The sequence below is a fragment of the Thunnus maccoyii genome, chromosome 24 (genome assembly GCF_910596095.1).
Source record: "Thunnus maccoyii chromosome 24, fThuMac1.1, whole genome shotgun sequence".
Classification (NCBI taxonomy): domain Eukaryota; kingdom Metazoa; phylum Chordata; class Actinopteri; order Scombriformes; family Scombridae; genus Thunnus; species Thunnus maccoyii.
The window spans coordinates 10,057,598-10,081,292 of NC_056556.1; the positions used below are offsets into that span (position 1 = coordinate 10,057,598).

Sequence of the window (23,695 nt, forward strand, 5' to 3'; positions counted from 1 at the left end):
TGAAGTCTCAAAGCTGAGCAGGGGAGCAGAGAAGGTACCTCCAGAGCGCCACATCACCTGCTTTTAAAGTAAGGAGGACCACCCATCACCTCCCCAAAACTCTGCATGCGTCCAATCAAAAGAAGACAAGTGCAAGATTACAGTGAGAAAAACAAAAAAGTCATCGTGAAATACTTGAATTTCGACCTTGAACCAGTTTGTCCAGGAGTGGTGCTGGGTACCAGGAGCCAATGGCATCGCTGGGGTTGGACCCGTGCGTAAAAAACAGGTATAAAACCCACCTGTATCCTTTACATCCATCAGGTGACTTTCAAGCTTGAAACACTCATTGTCAGCTCTGTCCCATCAAGCAGTCATCATGCCTTCAAACACCGCTGCCAGCATGTTCGGTGGAGCCGGAGGAAGGGGCGCCAGGGCGTCCGTGGCGAGCTTGGAGGGGCTGCGTAACGTGATGCGCAACGAGACGGAAAAGGACTCCGCACCTGTGCCGCCCGCCGCTTCTGCAAAACCCGCCGCTTCCCCTGCTCCCGCCGCCCCCGCGGACGACAAGCAGACACTGCGGGGTCTGAACGACCGGCTGTCCGGCTACCTGGGCAGGGTGAGGCAGCTGGAGAAGGAGAACAAGGATCTGCAGGACCAGATTGATGAGATTTTGGCCAAAAGGAAAACACCTGAGGGACGCAACTGGGATAAGGTCGAGAAACCGCTGGAGGAGCTCAAGAAGAAGGTTGGTCCTCTGATTTTCTTGCTTTATTCATACACTGTAATTGTTTCTTTTATCTGTTTTATCTGTTTTCTTTTTAAAACCTAATGATTTTATGACATGTCTGTCTTATTTTGCTGCCTTGTGAAGAACTTTGTAACTTGGATATTGTGAAGTGCTTTATAAATAAAGATTATTATCACATTATTATTAATAACAGGCTATATACATCATGCATTTATCTCCTTAGGTCAAAGACATCGCCATGGACAATGCCAAGCTGCTGCTCCAGATTGACAACACCAAACTGGCCAATGAGGACTTCAAGACCAAGTGAGTTTCATGCAGTCTAGATACAAATAAACATGATTTGAATGAAACAATACCAGTTTTGCTTTACTAACTTTTATAGTCATAATGATGTGATTTCGGCTGTTGCTCAATCATTTATAGCTGAAACATTGAGTCAGGGGTGTTTGCAGCTCACTTTTGTGTTCGTCCTTCTGTGTGCAGGCTGAATGATGAGAAAAAGGCACGGAAGGCGATAGAAAAAGACCTGGAGGAGCTGAAGAAGACCATCGAGGAAACCAAGTTGAACCGCAAGCAGACAGAGAAAGAGATCGATCTGGTGAAGGAGGAGCTGGCTCGCCTCGAGCAGGATCACAAAAATGTGAGGCTGCAAACAAACACATGCAAAAACACACACTTCGACTAATGAAACAAACTAGTAACTAACAAAAGAGTATTATGTGAAATTTGGGGCAAATTTGCTGTTCTGTTCTGTGTGTGTGTAGGAGGTGGATGTCCTGCGTGAGAAGATCAAGGACTCTGAGGTGAATGTGGAGCTTGACTCACAGAACTCCAATCTGGCTGAGATTCTCGACAAGATCCGCAGCCAGTACGACAAACTGGCCGAGAAGAACCTGAGGGAGACCGAGGAGTGGTACAGGAGCAAGGTACCTGCAGCATCCCGATGTCACATTCTCTCTCCTTTCCACCTCCTTCTGTTTATCTCATCATTTCCATCATATTTTTCCCTTTGTAGTTTGACAACATCAAGGTGGTGGAGGCCCAGAAATCTGAGGCTTTGCAATCTGGAAAGACTGAGCTCCAGGATCTGATCAAACAGAAACAATATCTGGAGATTAAGATCCAGACTGCGTACAGCATGGTAAGCACAAACAAGCCTATTCACCTTAATGGCATGACACATCGCCATGAAATACAACTATTGCAGCCTGCCACAGAGATAAAACAGCTGAGTTTTATGGGGGTTTTGAATAGCAAGCGCATTCTCAAGACAAGTTGGGAGCTGCCCTGTTTTGACATAAACCCCTCAACAATAACTGTTGATCACACCGCATCTTATGTGAAGCGAGTGATACAGTGTAAAGAGTGACATCATCCCATTTACAGCAGAATCCCAGAGGCAGTTCTTTAGGGGGTTTACACAACAAAATATCTACCAAAATCTTCTTTCCATTGTCATATTTGGAACGATAAACCCTTCCGCAGGGGTGTTTACCCGTCTTTCAGACAAGCATTCCTGACTCCTGACCTGTCATTATACTGTCAATCTGCTACTTTAAACCATTGAAACCCCTGATCCGTCTCTCTGTAGTCTGACGAGCCACCTGGAACTAGTCTTGCATAACAAACTATGAACATGAAAACGCTCAAGGCTATTGAGAAGGCACAGTGATATACGAGTGCTTTTAAGTTCTTTGTGTCCTCAGCTAAATGTCAAAGTCAAGTACAATCTGAAGTATCCCAGAAAATGTTGGAAGCCAAAAACACGCCAAACAAACTGCAAAGATGCTTCTCATTTTTGCGTTCTTGAGTGGTTAACTGTATGTCCTTCTCTCAGATCCACAATCTGGAAGAAACCCTGAGGATGACCAAAGTGGAGTACGGTCAGCGGCTGTCCCAACTCAACAAGGTGATCCTGAACCTGGAGGCAGAGCTGAAGGAGGTGAGGTCCCAGGTGGAGCAGCAAGTGGATGTCAACAAGGACCTGCTTTGTGTCAAGATGAAGCTGGAGGCAGAAATCAATAACTACCAGCAACTGATGCCCGCCATGACCACCGATGGCGACAGGTGAGAATGGTCGCGGCTCAGAAATACTTCATGATGGTTGTAGCTGTATGATGTCAGAGCTTTAGATTAATCTTATTTACCAAAATTAAAATCTGTTTTCAGGTATAAACATGTCTCTGCCCACAGGAAATATAACATTGATAATAAGGATCAAAATAAGGAGACAATCAGGACTTTTCTCTGATAAAAGGTGTAGATTCTTTGCCTCTGTTGTCAATTTGGCTGGAAAACATGAGTGTCCATAGTGATTTAATGTAACATTACCTCATTAAATGATAACAAAGTTCAAATTTCTAATTTCTAATTCACCTCTGGCTACTATTTTCTCTTATTTAGTAAAGATAGACCAAAAATGTTGTCTAATGTAGCTTAAAAGGAATAGTTTAATATTTTGGGAAATACGCTTATTATCTTACCTTCTTGCCGCGAATTAGATGAGATGCGACAGCAAGTAACATAATCCACCTACCAGCACATCTAAAGCTCACTAGTTAACCTGTTGTATTGTTTATTTAATTGGCACAAAAAACAATGTGCAAAAAAGACAAGATGTGGTTTTACCAGGGGTTATTCGAGGTGGATTTTGTTACCTTCGGACAAAAGCAAGCTAGCTGTTTCCCACTGTTTCCAGTCTTTGTGCTAAGCTAAGCTAACTGGCTGTATCTAATTCTGCTCAAGAAAGCAAATAAGCGTATTTCCCAAAAAGGCAAACTATTCCTTTAAAAGTTTTTTGGTTGGCACCTACTTCAGAACACCATCAACATCACATAAACACACAAAAACACCTGTTTCCCATTTGGTGTGTTAGTGTACTTATCCTCTTCTTCCCTGACAGCTCGGAGCTTTCTTTAGAGGATGCGCTGCACAGCGGTAAGTTCTGGACCAAGCTGAAAAAATATTCTTGAAATAAAATCTCAGCATGTTCGTGCTGTCACCTGATGAGTTAATAGACCTGGGTCAATTACTGACTGAGATGCCTTCAGTAGCAGGTTGGTCTTGCAATTTAACTTTTCCAACCTAGAAAAGAAAAATAATGATCAGATTTTGATCCTTGTTTGCTCTTAAAATATGTATGTAGATCAGAATTAAAAGCACAGTGTGCAGAATTAAACCTGAAATCTAATCCTCACACCACTTTTGGTCGAAGGTCAACATTTTGGGAAAGATGCTTATTTGCCTTCTTGCCGATAATTAGATGAGAAGATCAATACTACTCTTGCTGGGCTACCTGTTTACAGTCCTCTTTGTGCTACGCTAAGCTAATTAGGTCTATCCTCTCATCTAACTGCACCGGAAAGCAAATAAGCATATTTCCCAAAATGTCAACCTATTCCATTAAAGCTAGTTGTGTCACTAAACTGCACTCAGTTGTTGATGTCACGTTGCACCTCTGCATGTGATCACACCCGATTTTAACACTTCATGGGAATCATGTTAATGATTTTGACAAGCACATCAATCACAAATAAGATATAATTTCTTTTTTCTGTGTTTTTGACAAACTATAGTCACTCATAGACTCCCTGGTAGGAGCACACACAGATAAAAGGAAAGCTGAAGGACCAAACCTTTTAAAAAATTTTGATGAATCTTTTTGTTTCCTCCTAAAGACCAGCGAAAGCCTGATAAGGTGCCCAAACAGCAAGAAGAGGTAAAAGAAGAGGCCCTTGTGAAGCAAGAAAACTCTTCATCCGATAAATCCACTCCTCCTGAAGCCCCCAAAGCAGATAAAGAGCTCATCAAGGCAGAAACAGTTGCTGACAACAGTGAAGCGGCCCCGATCGAGCCAAGCAAAGCCCCCACTGAAAAGAAGAAACCTAAGACCAAAACTAAGAAGGGATCATCCTCTTCTTCTTCCTCCTCCTCCTCCTCCTCCTCCTCCTCTTCCTCATCTTCCTCTTCCTCCTCTGAGTCCGAGAATGAAGATAAAAAGCCCAAGAATGAGGGTGAAGTGGCCAAAGCTTGATTATTTTCAATGTCACTCAATCAGGTTTCATATTAAACTTCTGTCCTACTGTTACTGTCAAATCTATGAAGTTACTTTGAGGTTGTTGATTTGTATTTTCTCAGATATCAGTGAAATAAATACATTTTGATTTCCACCAAAAGTGCCTTGTTTCCCTGCTTTTTTGACACAAATTATGTGTTAATTTTTAAAAAAATTACTATAGCATATAAACAAACAAGTGCAGTGAATGGTTACATAAAAAGATTGTAAAATATCTGGTGATGAAGTTCACAGAGCTTTTCTTTTGCTGGACACCAAAAAAACCTGCAGGTCCAGATAATCTAGAACCATACTTTTAAAAAATTGCACTTTATTTTATTTCCAACTTAACTGTCTTATCAAAGGTCCTTGAAGGATTGGTAAATGATCAACTGAAGGAATATCCTCTCATTGTACCAGTCTGGCTTCAGGAAACAATGCAGTACCATCATGGCATCCTTAAAGGTTGTTAAAGATAGAAATGAGTTACTGGATTATAAAAAAACCTGGACCACTCTTTTTATCAATCTTTCAAAGGCCTTCGATACAGTCGATACAGACCACCTTATCCTGAAGCAACGGCTGCTCAATACTGGGTTGTCTGAGCAGGCTGTTGGCTGGTTTGAAAAATACCTCTCTGAAAGGACACTGTGTTAAATTTGATGGCATTTCCTCCAGTCCTTCCTAAAGTACAAACTGAAATATTTAAACAGGTGTGTTTGACCAACAGTCCCAAACCCAAAGATAATACGTTTGCTATCATTCTATGTGTAGATGAATAAGAAAACCGGAAAATAATCCAAATAATCCAATAAATAGTTTCAGCTTTTATGTGTAGTATATTTATTGTCAGAATAACCAGTAAACTACCAGCTACAATAGGCCAACTACACAGGGCATGCCTCACACTAACCAGTTTAAGTGTGTGAAAACTATTTAATAAGTGAACAGAGCAATGGAAATAGCTAAAAGTAATTAATCAGTGGCTGAAACGTCCACTCAAAGTGGTTGTTGTACGAATATGCAAACTTGACTGAACCTATTTTAAAATAGAAGCCAAACCGAATATTCACAATTCCAGGATCAATATGTCCGGTCCAAAAACATTATTTTAAGAATACCCACTTGTATATGTTGTTAAATAACATTTAATTTAAAATCAGTTCAAATGAACACATTTGGAACATGATGATGGTGTGAAGGGGTGCTTGAGCTGCGTCAGACATCATCAACAGGAAATTAATTAAAAAATAATGTCACCCGTGAGATTTACTGGAGAAATGCAGCAAAATTGTCATCATAAGTTAAAAACATCAAATCTTCAATATGTGGATTTTGAGAATTTTTGAATTTACTGAAATGGATTCGTAAAAAATGAATTAAAGGGTCTTAAGAAATTTCCAAACCCATACAGAACCATGTAATCCTTAAATTTAAGTAAGAAAATCAAAAGCCAAGAAAACTACGACGTCTACGCTCACAAATACATCATAAGAGAATATATTTCAATGGTCATTTGAACAAATTACACTTTGAAATCTTGAACATGAAAGTATAAGAAAAACATGCTGTTTTTCCAAAAGGTCAGTTTAGTCAAACTTAGTCACAGAATCAGCACACACACACACACACACACACACACACACACACACACACATATATCAGATCATGGTCAACTTTGGGGAATTACATAAAGACTTACCCTAACCCTAACCCAAAAATCAGCTTTTTACCAGTTGGGAAATGGCTTTTGTCCCCAATTGAACAAGCCGTCTCCAATCAACTGGTCCCAGGTCTGAAATTTGTCCCCAGAATTAGCCTATGACAGACCACACACACACACACTTTTTTTTTTTTGTAAGAGTGTTTTATTTTATTTTTTCAAATGACAATGGTACAGACGACATGAAAGCACAGAGAGGGAAGGAGAGGAGGAGGGGGTTGAAATCATCCAACACATGGATATTACGTGGTGAAGGTTGAGGGGCAAGCAAGAGTACCAAATGGAGTAAAAGATATCGTATCAAAAATTTCAGTTTTTTTCATATATATATTTATATAGGACTAATAATTCTCTTTAACTATGCAAAGCAAGGAATGCCCTTTTTTCATTATCTTGAGCCTTGGCTTTCCCTAAGTAGAGCCAACTTTATTATTCATTTTTTTTTAAAAGAAAAAGAGTGGACACGTGTTTTGGGGGGGGGGCTGGCCGGGGCATTTATTGGCGTCCTGGAGTCCTGTCCGATGTGGCGTTAAGTCTCAGTGTGGTGTGTTTGGGCGTGTCCACGGGGGTTTGGATTTCTCTGATGGGGAAATCGGCCTCAGCGGGAGAAGGTCTTTCCGCTGAAAATGAAAGCAAAGACGCACAAGCAACATGTTATTGTCATTCCGCACACACTAACACACTCCTAACCCTTCCAGAGGAGTTACAGTACGCATGTTGGTCGATGGGTTAATTTGTATACTATGGTTGGGTACTGAACTCGTTACTTTGTGTTATTCACGTTGGATCAATCAGTGACAAATTTAACATAATGATAAAGAGACGTGACTGATTGACGCATTGAAAACACTTTGACATGAAGGAGGATGAGCTAAAAGTCAAGCTAACCAGGACAGACGAGCTAGCTCTGACCACCAACTGCTGAACCGCTCTCACAAACGAAAGCTACATCACAACTAATCTCAAAAATTAACCGGTTATTTAATGGGTGTCTGTCTATCTAAAGCAAAATTAACCAAAACTGCCATCCCTAATTGGATTAGATTATTTATAACAGCACCTCTAATTAACAATAATGTTGTTTGTTAGTCAGGAGTTATGTTAGCAACCTTGCAGCAATGACATGACTCCAGGAAGTCACTGTGGCTCCCACACAACGCCCTCTAAACCATAAATTTTATTTTGTTGTGTTTGTGGCTAATTGACACTTATGTAGTATACCAAGCAGTACTGCATAACTCCTTTCATCCGTGGCCACACTTGGTAATTAAACTTCATACTGACAAATAAGTGGCATTCTGGTATCTGTCTCATGTCTGTCCAATAAACTCAACAATATGTGATTGACACTTCTGTTTTTGGTTGTGTAATTATTGAGAATTTCTTAACCGCTAACATTTCTTTTTGTACCTTGTAGCCAAACCCAAGATCCATTCTTCGAAACAAACAGCAATGGCAGCCATGGTGGGGGGGTGGGGGGTTCCCTTCTCATTCCAGTTACATATTACATATTAACCACAGAACAAACACCCCCTGTGCTCCGACAGCATGGATTTCCCAATTATTTCAGAGCTACAAGGCTAAAAACGATGCATGTGTGACTGTTTGAAGCTGTTAAAATTCCTCCTCTACTCACTTCAAATACTGCAAAAACAGTGCAGGGCATGCACACCTCAAAAACACACAAAGATTCAGAGCCGGCCCACAAATAAAAGATTAATACATGCATCATAGAAAATAGATACTACAGTATATCTCAAAATGTCTGGAAAGTAGGCAGGCTATTTAATACTGAATCTAGTATATTTTGTTTTAATCCTCAAAAATAATTCAAGAGCATTGAGATTTGAAGGGATGAGGCCAAAACACTCCTATTATTTATCTACATAATAAAGTATAATTTATTAAATTACCACAAATTGCACCAAAAACACTTCTTTGTGATGATTAGAAGCGCAGAACTGCCAACTTTAGCTCAAAATGTCGTCTTTATCTTGTTCTTATTACATGAATGCACCGGATCACTTCGTACCTTTGATGTGCACAAACAGTAACTGTGAATTTGAGCGACAAGAGGCGAGTGTCTACAAGAGGAGGGGGTTAAAGGCCACTTACGAGATGGTCTTCATCTCCTTCTTCTCGGCGTCGGGTCGAGCGCGGTTCAGCACCTTGAGGAAGTCCGACGTCTTGGCCCTCATGCGTGTGTGAATGTAGGCCTGCAGAAGAAACGCATGAAAGAGATGCTCAGCAGGTATTTACAGTGAGAAACATCTTATCTTGTAAAAAATCTTTAAAGGAGATAAGATAATGAGATGTCAACGTTTTTGCTTGCTTCTGAAATGCAAGTCATCTTAAAAATGACATTGATTAGGCTTTAAAGTCCACAAGAGTCCATTTGAGGAGCCATTTGAAGCATTCGTCGCTTTGTTTGTCATGAGTACACAAACGCCCACACCAGCCCTAAAAACTTGTATGACCACTGAAGGTGGTGAAGCAAGGCCTCATCCGGTGGGGCCTTCTTTTGATCTCACCTGTGGCTGGACAGACTGTGGAGAAGGTACTGTAAGACACTAAGATGGAGGGTGGAACGTACTATTACAGGGGAGGACTTTATGACTTGTTTGTACCCTGCAATTAAAGAAGACTTTCAGCTTGTTCTGACTGTTTGACAGGTGCCTCCTTATGGTGCATTCACCTGTGTTGAAACCTCAAACTAAAAATGTATCATTGGACCTAAAAACTCAGCCTCAAGCCCCAAAACATACTTACAATTAACAGAGTATCTGTCTAAATATAATGATCTAAAAAGCCTAATTTGAATTTCAGAAAATAAGTGGTTTGTTCCCGTTGTGCAGTTGCTACTAGGCTTGAAAAGTTCCTGAGTAAGAAATCAAGAGACATGTGACTAATTTCAAGAAAATACAGCATTGAAGAGACTCATCAAGAGCTTCCTAATATGTTGTTTTTAGGTGATGTCTTAAGCTTAATCTCTATTTTTGTGAACTATGCCCAAAACAATCTCAAATACATAATTTTCCTCACCTCCTAGTGCATAGAAAGATGTCTTTGAAAGGAAATAGGTCTTTACACTTCAGGAAACTCCAAGAACTACTGATGTCTCAACTCACCTTGGAGCACTTTATGTGGTAGTGCAGGTAGTCCCTGAAGGTGTGGATGAGGTTGATGGTGTTGTCTCTGGCATTGGCATTGGTGTGACGAGGGAACAGGACTGAAAAAGACATGAAAAAAAACATTTTTATCAAAATCAAATTATTAGCTGTGTAATTAGTACAGCTGCATGACAGGAAAAGAAAATATGATGGTGTTTTAACTGACCGAAGGTGATGTATCCAATGTTGTCCCCGACGGCGGCGTCTGTGTCCTTCAGCTCCAGAGGAGGCTCCCGGTGGCTGAACAGCACCTGGGGAGCTGTGTGGCTAGCTCGCCGACCCTCTTTGAACTCCTAAACACAGAATGTGAGTGTACAGTAGCAGTTTTAAATCTATGTATGTGTGTGTGTGTGTGTGTATATATATATATATATATATATATATATATTTTTTTTTTTTAAATCATATCAGAGACAACATAAGAGATGCAGTATAAACATTACTTGTAATTCATATTTGTAAATGTATATATTGTATTTGTAAAATTGGAGTTTTAGCTTAAACTTTCTCTGAGGCTAACATAATTACACTGGTTTAGTTAATCCTCCAAGAGGAAAAGTTTTTTCTGAGACGTTAGTGTAATAATTTTTATGGAAACAAATGTGACTTTTCCCTTTATTCATTCATGACAACAGCATTCATGTTTTCCGAAGAAGAGCATTTTAGCTACTTAGCTTACTTCGTTAGCTACTCGCTGCTATAGTGCAAGAGAACTAAGGAGGTCAGCTAAGCTAACTAGCTAACTGAAATAAATAAGTATGACCAAACAGTGTTTCCAGCTGGTGGTGAGAGAGATATTCTACATCATATTAGGTTCTTTGCTGCCTCCTGCTTAGCTGTGTCCCAATTCAACACAACGAGCTAATGCTACATTCACGCAATGTCGGCTGAACGGAAAGAACTGAAAACTCCATCTTGGGAGTGTTCATGCATTGCTAGCCTTGTAGTGGCACAATATAAACAGCCTAAATTAATTGCTTTTAATTGTATTGTAGCAGTTCTTTAACAAGTAAAATAAGTTAACTGTGAACAGCTCCTTTTTAATTAAATTAAATTAAATTAAATTAAATTAATTAATCAGCTGTATTGACCGAAATAGAGTTAATATTTGATATTATTTCAATGCAACTGCTGGACATTTTTACCACTTGATTTTTTTATTGCCAAGTGAGAGTTAACACTCGACAAGTTTACACGATATAATTAAGTATACTCAAAAGTCAGAGTTTTGACTGTGCTGTCGATGTAAACTTTTGTAAAACACAAAAGAAATGAAGAAACTGCTCACAGCTGCAAAAAAAAAACTAAATTAAATTTGGATGGTTAAACAGCTCCCACCTCAGACCTCAAAAAATAAGTATTCTCTGTATGTTTTTATTAGCTGCAAAAACCATTTTTGCTGGCAGTTAACTGTCAGCAGCTTTCTCAAGTTGCACTGGTGCAAGTCTTTTCCTGTTAGTCCAAAATGGTAAAGTATATTGATTTTTTTGTACAGTAACAGCAAAAAACGGTATAGTTGTGTAATATGGAACTCACACAGTATTTGTCTTCAAACAAGCTTCAGTCTAGTATAACTTCTCTAAATTAACTTAATGACCAGCTTGACTGACTAATGTTCTCGTTGCCTCACACACCTGCATGAAGACTTTGCCGATGATGACGTCGTCGTCGTCTTTGAACACTGTGCTGAAGACCACCGTCACTCTGTCCTTCTTGGCCTCAACATACCTGGGGAGAAGACCGAACATGTCAGACATTTAAGATAATTGAGGAATACCACAAAAATGACAGCAATGACCTTAAGTATGTTTTTATGAGAGTCATAAACAAGACCCACTACAACCCATGTTGTGGTTTCAGAAACACTGTCATACGTCTCAGTTTAAGAAATATCTTTGTTTGATTATCTAAACCTTCTATTCAACCTGTTCTGCATGTATAAGTTCAGATGAGATATTCAACCGAGCTCGGTCTCTAAAAGAGATCTGAAACTGAAATCCCCAAACGTACATAGACTCATCATCTCTGTAGTGGACCACAGCCCTCTGCTCGCCCTCTTTGCCCTCCTCCTGGAACTTGAAGTACTTTTCAAAAACGGAGGCGAAGCAGTTCCTCTTGAGCATTCCCGCCTGGTGGATAACCTCATCTTTATTGGCGGGTAGGGCGTCCAGGTCGTACAGGAGGGACACGTTGTAGCCTGAGATGGAGCATAGTGATGAGTAATTCAGATGGTGAAGAATCTACAGTGGGTTGAGGCTAATAGTCAGTCTCAACTTTTAATTTAATAGTTTTCTATTAAAAAAGGAACAAATGTGCTACGGCAATTCAACAAATAATGGTAAAAAGATGTTCTAGATATAATGTGGCAGATAGACACAGTGATTTCTAAAGCTTTACATGCTGTATCACAATGTCCTGATGGTGTCAAAACCTTAAAACTGATCTGACATTAACCATCCAATAGTCGCAAGGCATCATTTAGAGGCTGCCAGTAGCTTTGTGAGAACTTACCAGCCTCTGTTGAAACCAGGAAATTCCCATAGACCCTTTTGAGCAGCTGAAAAAAAAAGAACTTTATTTGTATTGCACTTCTCTAAATGCAGTAACCAAAAAAAGAACTTCAGAGAAAAACCATGACGCAAGGGAAAGAGAAAAAAAGACTATAAAAAATCATTGAGGAAATGTAAATAATACATGATAAAAGGATTTTTAAAGCTCATTTAAAATTGGATTATGACTTAAGACTGTAAAGCTTTTGCTAGACCATGTTGTTGCTACAACTTTGATACTACACTTCAGTGATTTTCATAGCCTGTGGGAAGTCTAAGCAATGTGGTTAAAGAGAAGAGAAGAAACTAACAGAAATGTCAACACCAATAAAAGCAGAGAGATGGTTGAAAAAACTTGCTGTACAACAAAAGACTTGTAAAGCAGGAAGGGAATTGGTGTCTTTCAGGAGGTAATTAAAGGCACAAGGGGGTTCCTTTCAAACAGATACCTGTCATTTAGGAATGAACTGAGGTAGACTGACTAACTCAGGTATGGCAATAACGCACCACCAAATGTCAACAGCAAATTCCTCCAATATTTAATCTGTGGAGTAATTTAGCAGTCAAACCATGAGCAGATGTGTGGGAACAAAAAGCCCTTTAAGTAAGCAGCTTTTCAACTGGACTTTTCACAGGCAGAATAACTGAATGTGACGTTGTTAAACCATTCATTTATCCCTTTGCTCTTGTGTTTTAGGGAACAAGGAGGGAAGTCGCTGGACGACAGCCAAGACATTCATACAGCGGCCGCTGCTCGCAGTCAGCACTTCCTTGCCTGGGGTGAGTCACACAAACTCACTTCCTGTTTCTACCAGAAGCCTCGGCAGCTGCTTTCTTCCTTACATGGCAACAGAGCTCTTGTGGTGGAGGTGTGCGAGTGTGCAGATAGCCATCATGACCTCATTGCTGCTTTTTTTTTTTTAACATATATTTTATCATCTCTTATTGACACCACAACCAGACAGAAATCAATGTAAATGCATTCCTGCGTCATCTCCTTAGTGACAATGCTTTTATTGTTGCAGTGTATGTTTGCTGGGTGTCTGCAGGTTTAAACAGCTCACCTGCATTTCAAAAGAAAATACGACTTATCAGTGAAATCAAAAGTAAAACATAAAAGCAACTGTTGACCTCTGTTGAAAATAGCTTGTGTGACTGGTTTATTTATACATCAGTGCATCAGGAAACCACAAGAGCATTTTTTTTAAAGTCTTTTCGGTTTGAATTAAAGATGTAAAACATACACAGGACTTGCAGACACCCTGGGTTGTGTTGGATGTGTATATAAAAGCATGCACGCGTGTTGAAGGATATGAAAACGGATATCTAAACTTGAAACCACACAGAATTGAATCTTTGTGAGACGTGGGAACAGAGAAAAATGTCCCTGACTCTCATTGTGTGTGTTGTACCTCGTCAGCTCCGTGCTCCTGCAGCTCCTTGTAGAACTTCAGGGAGATGCTGACCATCACTTTGGTCTTGTCCCCATTGGGGTTGGAGATGTGGTACAAGACGCCATCGAAATCTGCGGCGGAGAAGGACGACATTAACCACAGACAAGCCTCTAACTCCTTTACACCAAACGCTGAGTCATCCCAACCTCAAATCATGCCTGCACATAAGATAATTTCACTTGATTTCTTGACTTTGTGCCATCTAACTGTGATTACTGACAGGCTGAACCTGTGCAACGAGTTAATTGCGTCATCGGAAGATGATACAGCACTGAAAATCAGTATCACCACCAGAAACCGAAAACTTAATAGTGTATAGTAGTGGTAGTATAGTATAGCACTAATAAACAGAGTAAAGTCACTACACACAAGTTGTTGACTATCTTTGATTGTCTGTTTTAGTTATTAATCAAGTAGAAATACAAAAAATGTGCTGCTGTTTGGTGAAAACTGCATTTTAACTTCAGTACTTTGTTCATGCAGCGAATGCAGAGAGGCCCACAACAGCAGACATACCTCTGTTCACAGGTATTACACTAAAAACTGTAGGACACCATTCAACACAATATGAGTCACTACACAAAAATACAAGATGGCACTCAAGGACAGCTGTGATGCAGGTTATGTTGTCTTGAAGCAGAACGACTCAGCTGTCAAGCACATGTGGGTGCTAGTTTTAAATAAATGTTGGGTGTTATTGGCAGAGTTTTAAAGAATTTGGTGTGATTGGGACATAACACAGCATGATTGACTAATAAAGCACTAACATTGTAGTGGCTTCACTTAAAATAGCATCATGACGCTTAAAGACATGACGAAATCAACATCTACAACCTAGCTGTTGAGAAAGTGTGTGGACAAAAACGCTCAAAGAAACTACTTCCAGTTTATGGAAAGCTGTTTCATACTGTCAGGTGCCTTATAGACTCACCTGCAAACGTCACATCGACGGCCTCTGGCTTGGTTCTGCAAGGAGGAAACAAAATAAGCAGATGCAGGATGTATAAAGATAAATGTTGTTACAGGAAACCCCCACATATTTATACAGTACATAATGACACTTAGTCACACAATGCTGACATAGCTCAGATTTAATTTGACTTCACAAATCTTCATACGAATCTCAGACCTGCTTCATAGACAGTTAATATTGAGAGGACTGCAACTAACAAGTATTTTCATCATCAGTTAATCTGATAATCAAAAGCAGTAAACCCTCACATTAGAGAAGCTGGATCTAGGAAATTTGGGGGTATTTTTGCTTGGAAAATGAGCATAATTGTTGGCAATTAATTTTCTGTTGATTAACTAATCATTTCAGTTTTAGATGTAGCATCTCCAACAAAAAAAAAAAAAATACGAGTACACCGAGACACCAGGTGTCAACCATAAATTCTTGAGTTCATTAGTTGTCAAATATTAAATTAATTTTTATATTTGAGTGTATATAATTTTGCATTTAACTGCATTTGTTTCTTTTGCCTTGCATTTTAATTCCCCTTTGGTATAAATAAAGTATTTTATCTATTTAATCACCAACTATTTTGATAATCCATTAATCATTTGGAGTCATTTTTTAAGAGAAAAAAAAAAAGGCCAAATTATCTGATTACAGCTTCTAAAATGTGAATATTTTTTGGTTTCTTTAGTCCTCTATGACCATAAACTGTTGGTCGAGACAAAACAAGACATTTGAGGACGTCACCTTGGAAACAGTGATCGACATTTTTTACCATTTTCTGGACTTAAAAAAACAAATCAAGCAATCAAGAAAATAATCTAAAGATGAATCAATAATGACAATAATTGTTAGTTGCAGCCCTCATTTATTGATATTAATTTTACTGCCCAAAATCAGCAGTACAGCACACCATAAACACTATTTAAGGGTGGATTTCCAGCTTTTAATTAATCATCCTGACAATATCATTCTTCCTTTTACCCTGCAAAACACTATTTTGGGGTTGCACAGTAATAAATGACCACTTTTAAAGGCGGATGCTGCTGCAACTTGTCCAGGCTACATACTGTAATGTGCCTGCTGCAGGGAACTGCAGACTTGACTCAGCTTGACTACAGGAATGCGGAAGCTGAAGAGAGGGGGCGATGGCTGCTTTGTGAGCAAATAAACGACATTTATTAAGAGAAAATACCAACTTATATCTTCAACAATCAATAAAATGCGCGTACATCTTGGGTAACTACGAAAGGACACCAGATGTGGGCAGTTTCTGTCATGTTGACAGACCTGTTGTGCCAAAAACTCCTACAAAATGTGTCTCACTAGCGGTGAATCCGGGTATAATCCCTTCATTTATTCATTCAGTTGACATTTCTCTACAATAATAAATTTCTAGAGCAGTTATACATAGACAAATCAGACAGTAACCGTCGCTCGTTCAGCTGACGTTACGGAAAATCTGGTTATTAGCTAGATTTCAGCTACTTTTTTAAGCCGTGAAAGCTCGTTGAACGCTTTAAGATGTTTTACTACATATTTATCAGGTGATTAGGAGCAAAACAATCTTATTTTACGACCCGGGAATGTGGGAGAACCGCCAGGGGTGATCAAATTCATAGGAGTTACCAATACTGGCGTAACACCGCCCGTGCAGACACACCCCAGCTTCAGGCAAAGCAGCCACGGTGTGTATTTTCGCAATTTCTACAAACAAAAGGCGACATAGCTAACGTTTTCAACGCTGTAAACGTTTGTTAGCTGCATCCGAAATCCCTAATGTACCATTTAACGCCCCTATCATCTTCAGTTAAACGCTAAATGGGGAAGCTAGCTGTTAGCGGCGCTAGCCAGGTGTAACAAAGATTTTCTCACCCGTTAGAAGCGCCGTCGAACTTCAACGACAGCGTCTCCTCTATAATGCGGTTATTGATTTCTAACAGGATCATCGCAGCGGACGCCGGTGTCGAGGAAAAGGGGGGGAATGATCGGTGCTATTTGGTGGCTCTTTGTGTCAAATTCTGCAAAAAAAATTTCCTCCCTTGACAGATCAGACCGCTTCCGTCGAGGCTCCTTCTTCCGCCTGTCGCTTCCGCGTATTTTACAATCAGGACCCCAAAAGATGAGGACGCCCGCAATGTTGCCTGTAATAAATTCGTAATGACAATTTTTCATAATTGAGGCAGATTAAACGGAGAGAAACATATCATTGGTCACTGACGTGGTTATCTATTAAGTTATGAACAGTTCAAACGCCCAAATTTACATAGTTATGTGGCATTATCTGGTTCATTCCTGTTTCTTATCAAAAACATCAATAGTCAGAATCAGAATCAGATTTATTCACTAAGTAGCAAGTACAAGGAATTCAGCATCATCTTACATCATTCATACAAAACAAAACAAACAAGTTGTGGATGTATGTCCTTAACTTGCCCTAATCTTAACTGATGGTATCTTGCTTTTTGACTTTTTTTTTAATCAGACCATGCCTTACAGAGACACTCTAGTCAGGCAGACAAAACAAAACAATTATATTCTTTCCCAGGTTGATAAGGTCTCCATTATCAGAATAGAACATTTTTTTTAATCTCTCCCTTTTATCCCCAAAACTAAAGAGACACATTTTAAGATTATGAAGGGGTTATATATTCCTCTAAAGAACTCTTAAGATGGATTTTCAGCTTATTTAAACCACACACCATATCTACTTTTGTCCAATACACAGTTGTTTTCGGTTTTACTTTTGTACTTTTGCACCCACTACTCATGGTCACATCATTTCTGCTTCCTATTTCAAGAAATGATCTTACATTTGTTGACATCTTTCCAAACAAAAAAAGAGGAACCCTGCTGCAATGCAACTTTATGTTTAGCTAGACTATATATGCATATAGCCAGAGTCCTCTAGCTTCAGAGCATTTCTAAATGAGATTCAACTTAAATTAACAAAATAAGAAAGCACAAAAAACTGTTTGCATCATTGTAATGAGGCTCAAACTGACAGAATTCCCTTTGATTTATTTTAATTTATGTACTTTATGGAAGTTATTCTGTAACTTACATATAGTAGTATTTGTCACCGTTATAAGGTTAATACAATGACAAATGTCTTGTGTTCTTGTCCTTTTCTAAGATGGAATATATGCTGCAATGAAACTTGAATAAAGTTTGGAGAGAGAGAGAGAGAGAGAGACAGAGAGAGAAAAGTCCCAGGAACATCTGAAAATGAATTTGTCCTCAGTTCATTTCCTGTTTCTGATACGTCTTCTTTTGCAACAATACCAAAATAAACACAGGTCGGGAAAAGACCCGTCAGTCGGTTTTTGGTAATTTGATCAACTGTAAATTTTGTAAGGGACTTTGCACAAATAAAGTACTGCATCAACTGAGGTGGCTCTTGCATTATATTTAATGTTGTGGCCACAACATGTGTGAAAACCTAGTTGGCAGACCTTTATTAAATTACCAGAAGTTAAATGACACAGAAAATCTAACTTCAGCACAGGAGTACTGGTTGGTTTCTGGGTCTGGCTCTGTATTCATGGTAACTGATGGGAACTTGGGGGTGACACACACATGCACAGGGGATGCATGGGGGTCAATAGGGGCTCAACAGTACAATTTTTTCCACTTGTTCCCATAATATGCACATCAATGTTAATTTATAATGTTGTAATGTTTGTGCATGGACTTGTTTGTTGAAAATCTCACATTTATTTCAAGTCATACTCTGTATTGAGTATTTCATTTGATGCTACTTTATACTTCCACTCCACTACATTTCAGAAGGAAATATTGTACTTTCTACTCCACCACATTTATTTGACAGCTTTAGTTACTTTTCAGATGAAGATTTGACACAATGGATAATATAAGAAGCTTTTAAAATACAACACATTGTTAAAGATGAAACCAGTGGTTTCCAACCTTTTTGGCTTTTGACGTCTTACAAAAAGCAGTGTGTAGTCGGGGTCACATTTCAGATGTCTATGAGTTGTTAACAGCTCCACCAAATAGTGATTTTTCCCTCTAAACTTCTCGTATGGTTTCATTTCAATAAATGTTCAAATGATCCAATATTTCACCAAAAATCAAAAATTAGAGAAAAAGTCCAAAAACTGAAAACAGATTTGTGTATCAGAACTTAGTTTTTTCTTCTTTCCTCTCCCATTAATCATCTCACAACCCCTCAGATTTATCTGGTGACCCTTTGGAGGGGCCCGACCCCTAGGTTGGGAACCACTGGACTAAACAAGACTCAGTACCAGCAAGACCTTCTTCCAGACTTTAGGTAAGACTTTTGATCTGTGCAACCAGCCTCAAGCTCTTAAAAGTTAATCTGATTTAGATTAGGGATTCATGCAGTATTGCAGCTCAAAGTTTTTACATTGAGAATAAATGATGCAAAATGTTTATTTTTCATTTCATACTTTAGTATAAAGAAAATTAAGATGCTGCTTTGCTTTTAGGAATATATAATGCAGTTAAATACAATATCCAAACCTTATTTTGATGTTGTCTTTTACTTAATTTTCTTATATGTTGCATAAAAATGAATTGGACAAATCACAGTGGTTCATTAATATTAGCTATCCTCAAATAAAGAGATAACTCTGTGTCTCTCATCAGTCAAACAGAGCAGACAAACAGCACCAAAGTCCTCAATTTCAGTTTCGTTCAATGTGACAAGTGAGGCGCAGTAAAACAAAACAAAGGGCTGACATACCCCCCCCTCTAATTGCAGAGTATGTTGACATTGTGGATCATCTGGTAATTCCTGGTTTTTAGGTTCTGTAGTTTGATGGAAAAAGAAGTTCAATGATGTAATAAAGGAACTATTGTGTTGTTAAGGACAAAAAATAGAGCAATAAAAACAAGATTAATGGTCTCAGTTAGCTTCCAGTGGTAGTCAAAGACAGATAATACTGAATAGCTCACATATCATACAGCAGCATGTCTGCAAATGTCTGGAAAGTAAAACAAGTGGAGTCACATACTGAACATAGTATCAAATACAAATCATAATTGAGGCTTAGAAATGTGTGCTCATGTACACTCTAGAATTATTATGACCATTGCAATCTCTGTTTTTATTATGATAGAAAATCTTGAAGATAATAATCATAATAATTAAGCAAAATACTGAATTTGATGATGTGTTCTGAGTTGTTGTTTGCAGTATTTGATTTTGAGGTCGCAATTTAAATAAAATTGATATTTGCATCTTAAATGACAGGTTAAAAATGTTTCAAGTTTGTCTTAAAACAACAGTCAGGTGTCCATATGAACAGTGAAAGAGGTTTTCCTCGCTGTAATCATTCCTCCTGTTCATACTGGCTATTAAAAGATCCCCTTCAAATGTGCTTTCAATGTAAGTGATGGAGGCCAAAATCTACAGTGTGTCCACACAGTCATTTTGTCCAAAAATGCATTTAAAAGTTGATGTGAAACTTATATGATGCTTCAGCAGTCTGAGTTAGTCATATCAAGTGGATATCTGCCACATTTATAGTCTTTTTAGCATCACATTCCCTCTTTATGTTTCCCTGTTGAGCTGCGGTGGAAGTACAGTAACAAAAAGAGGAACTTTGGCACTAAAAAGACTGTAATGTTGAAAGATATCTACTTGATTTAAGTCATTTGGACGACTGAAGCTTCATATTAGCTTCAGATGAACTTTTAAATACATTTTTGGGCAGAAAGAGGACTGTGGATTTTGGCCCTAATCACTTTCAGTGTATTATGAAGGGGATCTTTAAATAGCCAGTATGAACAGGAGGAGGAATGATTACAGCAAGAAAAATATTTTATCGTTTTTTCATATGAATCAGTTCATTACTTTCCAATATATCTTAATGTCAGGCAGTGAATCTCTGTCTCTGTCTTGATTAGAGCTGCAATTATTGGCTGATTATCAACTATTTTGATAATCAATTAATCATTTTGAGTCATTTTTAAGAAAAAATGCTAAAATTCTCTGTTTCCAGCTTCTTAAATGTGAATGTTTTCTGGTTTCTTTAGTCTTCAATGACAGTAAACTGAATATGGTTGGGTTGTCTACTGCTGGTCTTACTACTGTGATTTTAGAAACCCAACAACTAATTGATTAATTGAGAAAATAGGTTTTAGGTTCAGTGGTTTGATGGAAGGAGAAGTTCAGGAATGTAATAAAGGAACCATTGTGATGTTAAGGACAATAACCAAAACAAAGAGAAGATTAATAGTCTCAATTAGAGATGACAACAGTTCAAGCTCTTATTACCAAACATGTGATTCATGTGGCAAGTAAAACAAGTGGAGTCACATACTGAACATAGTATCAAATACAAATCACAACTGAGGCGTAACAATGTGTGCTTATGTATACATCTAGAATTATAATGACTGTTGTACAGATGAGGAAGAGTCAGAGGCTTGCTCCTTAGTTCAAACCTACACAGTAAACACACACTCTAAATTACTACAATATAAAGGGCCAAGCAGGCAGCACATCACTCCGGCTAGGTTGAATCACTTTAATCCTAATATACCTGACACATGCATTAAATATAACCACCAGAAGAGGTCTCTGTTTCATTGTATGTGATCTGATCAGTCAGATTACTGGTAAACAGGTGTCTCTTAATCCTAAATGATGTATTCTGAATATTTATCCAGATGATTTCGTAACTTCAAACGATGTAAGGCCCCTGCTCTATGTTTGTTTTTTGGAAGCTAAGCAGTGCATCACCTGCTCATGGAGGAAACAACCTGTGGAATTTCACAGTGGCTGAAAGGAATGACTTTTCACTTTGCTCTTGTAAAAATAAACTATTTCAGCAAAAACAAACTTGAAAAGTTCTGAAAAATTTTGAATGTTTTTTTTTTTATACAATTACCTGGAACATAATGACATACAAATACAGCCCTGAAAACGTCAGAGCAAACTTCCAAAATAGGCATTATTAGGATAAACTGACCACATATTGGGAATCTAAATGGTTACTTTCTCGCTTTAATCTCCACCATCGCTGCCGGTTGGTGCAAAATGCATTCTGGGACACTTCACTTCACAAATTTTCAAGTCTGTCTTAAAACAACAGTCAGGTGCCCAAATGAACACTGAAATACTTTTTTTCTTGCCGCAATCTTGCAGCTAAATCAGGTGGTTCTTCTTGCGAAGTGAGATATATTTTCTGAAAAGTACCGTTCCAGATTTCATTCCTGATGTATCACTGAGGACACAATGTACCACGGAAAAATAATGACTTTGAAGAAGATATCGTCTGTATTCACACAGCATTCCTTTGAGTGGTTTTAACATCTTACTCGCTCCTCCTTCATGTCCTCACCTCAGATCAGATGGTTGCATCTCTGTCACAGAGGGATAACGTTAACTCAGGGGGTTGTTTTTCAAGTTTGATTTCCTCATAGAACATGACGCGAGTCCAGATACTGGAACTTATTCAAATAAGGACAAAATCCGGATTAGAGCTCTTCCTAATCAAGACAAGGATATTGTTGAGCTGAATACCAGTTTAAAGAGTCTGTTCACTCTAAACTACAGAGAAAAAAACCCCGAGCACACTTACCTCTAACGGCATTTAGCCGTAAAGTTCCCGCTGCTGAGGATTTCAGATATCCATCTCTGAAATCAATTGTTACCCCGCATACAACAGAGGCGAATGGAATGCAGTTTCTCATGAAACTGTTTTCATTGGAACTACTTAAGAGGAAGAAATAGTCCCGAGTATCTGGCACATTGTTTCTTTAAAGATGCGTAGCTGCTGAGTTTTATTTGCAATATTTATTATGTCTGATCATTCACATGAGCTCATTTTCCCATACATGTCTACAAGGTGTGCATAAGATAACACTGAGTTTAAAATGAGTTTAAAAGCTTCAATAAATGCACAACGGGTGAATAAAGAAATGTTTTTTTCTTCGTATTTTTTGTGAACTGACCCTTAGTTTTTGAGACTAGAAAAATAAAAAACTACTATGTACCCATTATCAATGCAAATGATTTAAATCAATGACAGCTACGGTTTTATGTTTGACTTGTTCCAGTTTGTGTTTTTCAAAAGTGAAACATTTACGTTTTTATTGATTTTAAAGGTTTGGTGTAGGCAGCAAGATGCACAGGAGTAGATACAAAAGATGTAGGAAATAAAATAAAAAAAGTGAAATAAATAAATAAGTTGCACAGACAGAAGAGACACTAGTTTCCAGTGCCTTATAATATTTCCAGAGGCTGTAGTCAATTAGAGATTTGAGATTTGTCCCCTAATAAGCATAAATCCATTCTGCATTTCCAGCACAGATTATACTTCATCAGTTTTAGTGGAGTTTTATTGGAGTATTATAATATGTAAAAAGATGAAATATTACAAATTTGTACCTCAAACCTACAGTAGATCATTAGAGAAAACAACACTTAAAGAAAACATAGAGTAGAGAGGACATGAGGGTGGTGACAGTAAAATATATACTGTGTGTCTCCAAAGGCAGTGTCTTGTGAAATAGTGAAACTCATAAAATGTGTTATCTTATAGGGGAATGTATGGATACCAACACACTCCCAACATAGAGTAAATTCCAGGCGTAGTTGTCAGTTTTAAAGCGATTATAATCCACAGGAATCGTCCCCAGTTTTAAAGCCTCTGACTTCTGAGCTTAAAGGACTGAAGATGACAATCTCTGTCAGCTATGGGGAAAATATTTTCTCTTCGCTGGAGGAGGATGAAAAAGAATCCCGATGTCAGTCAAGAATTCCCAGTCATTTCAGGTTCCCACGGAGGTGATCGTCTGTGCTAAGTTACACTCTATTGTTTGCATGTTTTATTAAAAGTGCATAATCAGGCATGTTCGTGACAGGAAACTCAGGTGCCCAACGGTTGACAGAACAAACATGCCAAGTCCCAATGATCATTAGTTCCAGTTTAATAGGATGCTTCCTTATAAACTGTGAGGTATTTTAAATTTCATAGTGTTGCAAATAATAAGGTATTACTGTTTTTACTTCTATTTTAGTTACTTGTTTGAAGTTAATCTGATTTAGTTATTCAGTTT

At 38.4% G+C, this 23,695-nt stretch overlaps 3 protein-coding genes and 1 long non-coding RNA gene across 6 annotated transcripts in view; 2 read left to right on the forward strand and 2 right to left on the reverse strand.

Moving 5' to 3' along the window:
- LOC121891932 (nectin-2-like) overlaps nt 1–23,695 on the reverse strand; it is a 933,424-nt gene that overhangs the window by 299,548 nt on the left and 610,181 nt on the right. The window lies entirely within an intron of this gene.
- LOC121891938 (keratin, type I cytoskeletal 18-like) lies at nt 177–4,883 on the forward strand. 3 transcript variants are annotated; one of them, XM_042404647.1, is made up of 9 exons: nt 177–268; nt 354–727; nt 954–1,036; nt 1,217–1,373; nt 1,498–1,659; nt 1,749–1,874; nt 2,571–2,800; nt 3,636–3,670; nt 4,411–4,883. In XM_042404647.1, exons 2-9 carry the CDS (start codon nt 359–361, stop codon nt 4,764–4,766), a joined length of 1,518 nt encoding a protein of 505 aa, XP_042260581.1. In that variant the 5' UTR covers nt 177–268; nt 354–358; the 3' UTR covers nt 4,767–4,883. The 3 variants fall into 3 exon arrangements, with proteins under 3 accessions (XP_042260581.1, XP_042260580.1, XP_042260582.1); XM_042404646.1 differs by having other exon boundaries at nt 187–268; nt 351–727; XM_042404648.1 differs by lacking the exons at nt 177–268; nt 3,636–3,670 and having other exon boundaries at nt 333–727; nt 4,411–4,514.
- Nucleotides 6,986–16,741, reverse strand: arpc2 (actin related protein 2/3 complex, subunit 2). Its single transcript, XM_042404681.1, has 10 exons — nt 16,517–16,741; nt 14,615–14,649; nt 13,642–13,754; nt 12,192–12,237; nt 11,691–11,877; nt 11,315–11,408; nt 9,847–9,973; nt 9,639–9,739; nt 8,626–8,726; nt 6,986–7,130 (listed from the first exon to the last, which is right to left on the reverse strand). The coding sequence occupies exons 1-10, from the start codon at nt 16,588–16,590 to the stop codon at nt 7,109–7,111; spliced, it is 900 nt and encodes a 299-aa protein (XP_042260615.1). The 5' UTR covers nt 16,591–16,741; the 3' UTR covers nt 6,986–7,108.
- LOC121891983 lies at nt 15,468–21,417 on the forward strand. Its single transcript, XR_006094248.1, has 3 exons — nt 15,468–16,329; nt 18,838–18,935; nt 21,302–21,417. It is a non-coding gene; the product is annotated as an uncharacterized LOC121891983 (long non-coding RNA).

Bases quoted from the DNA above. Each gene is read 5' to 3' on its own strand.
- LOC121891938 (XM_042404647.1), top strand. From the start codon at position 359: ATGCCTTCAAACACCGCTGCCAGCATGTTCGGTGGAGCCGGAGGAAGG. The intron at 1,660-1,748 runs GTACCTGCAGCA...TTCCCTTTGTAG, and splicing joins AGGAGTGGTACAGGAGCAAG to TTTGACAACATCAAGGTGGT. The intron at 1,875-2,570 runs GTAAGCACAAAC...TCCTTCTCTCAG, and splicing joins TCCAGACTGCGTACAGCATG to ATCCACAATCTGGAAGAAAC.
- arpc2 (XM_042404681.1), bottom strand. From the start codon at position 16,590: ATGATCCTGTTAGAAATCAATAACCGCATTATAGAGGAGACGCTGTCG. The intron at 13,755-14,614 runs GTGAGTCTATAA...TCTCCGCCGCAG, and splicing joins CGTCGATGTGACGTTTGCAG to ATTTCGATGGCGTCTTGTAC. The intron at 9,740-9,846 runs GTCAGTTAAAAC...TGTCTTTTTCAG, and splicing joins CATTGGATACATCACCTTCG to TCCTGTTCCCTCGTCACACC.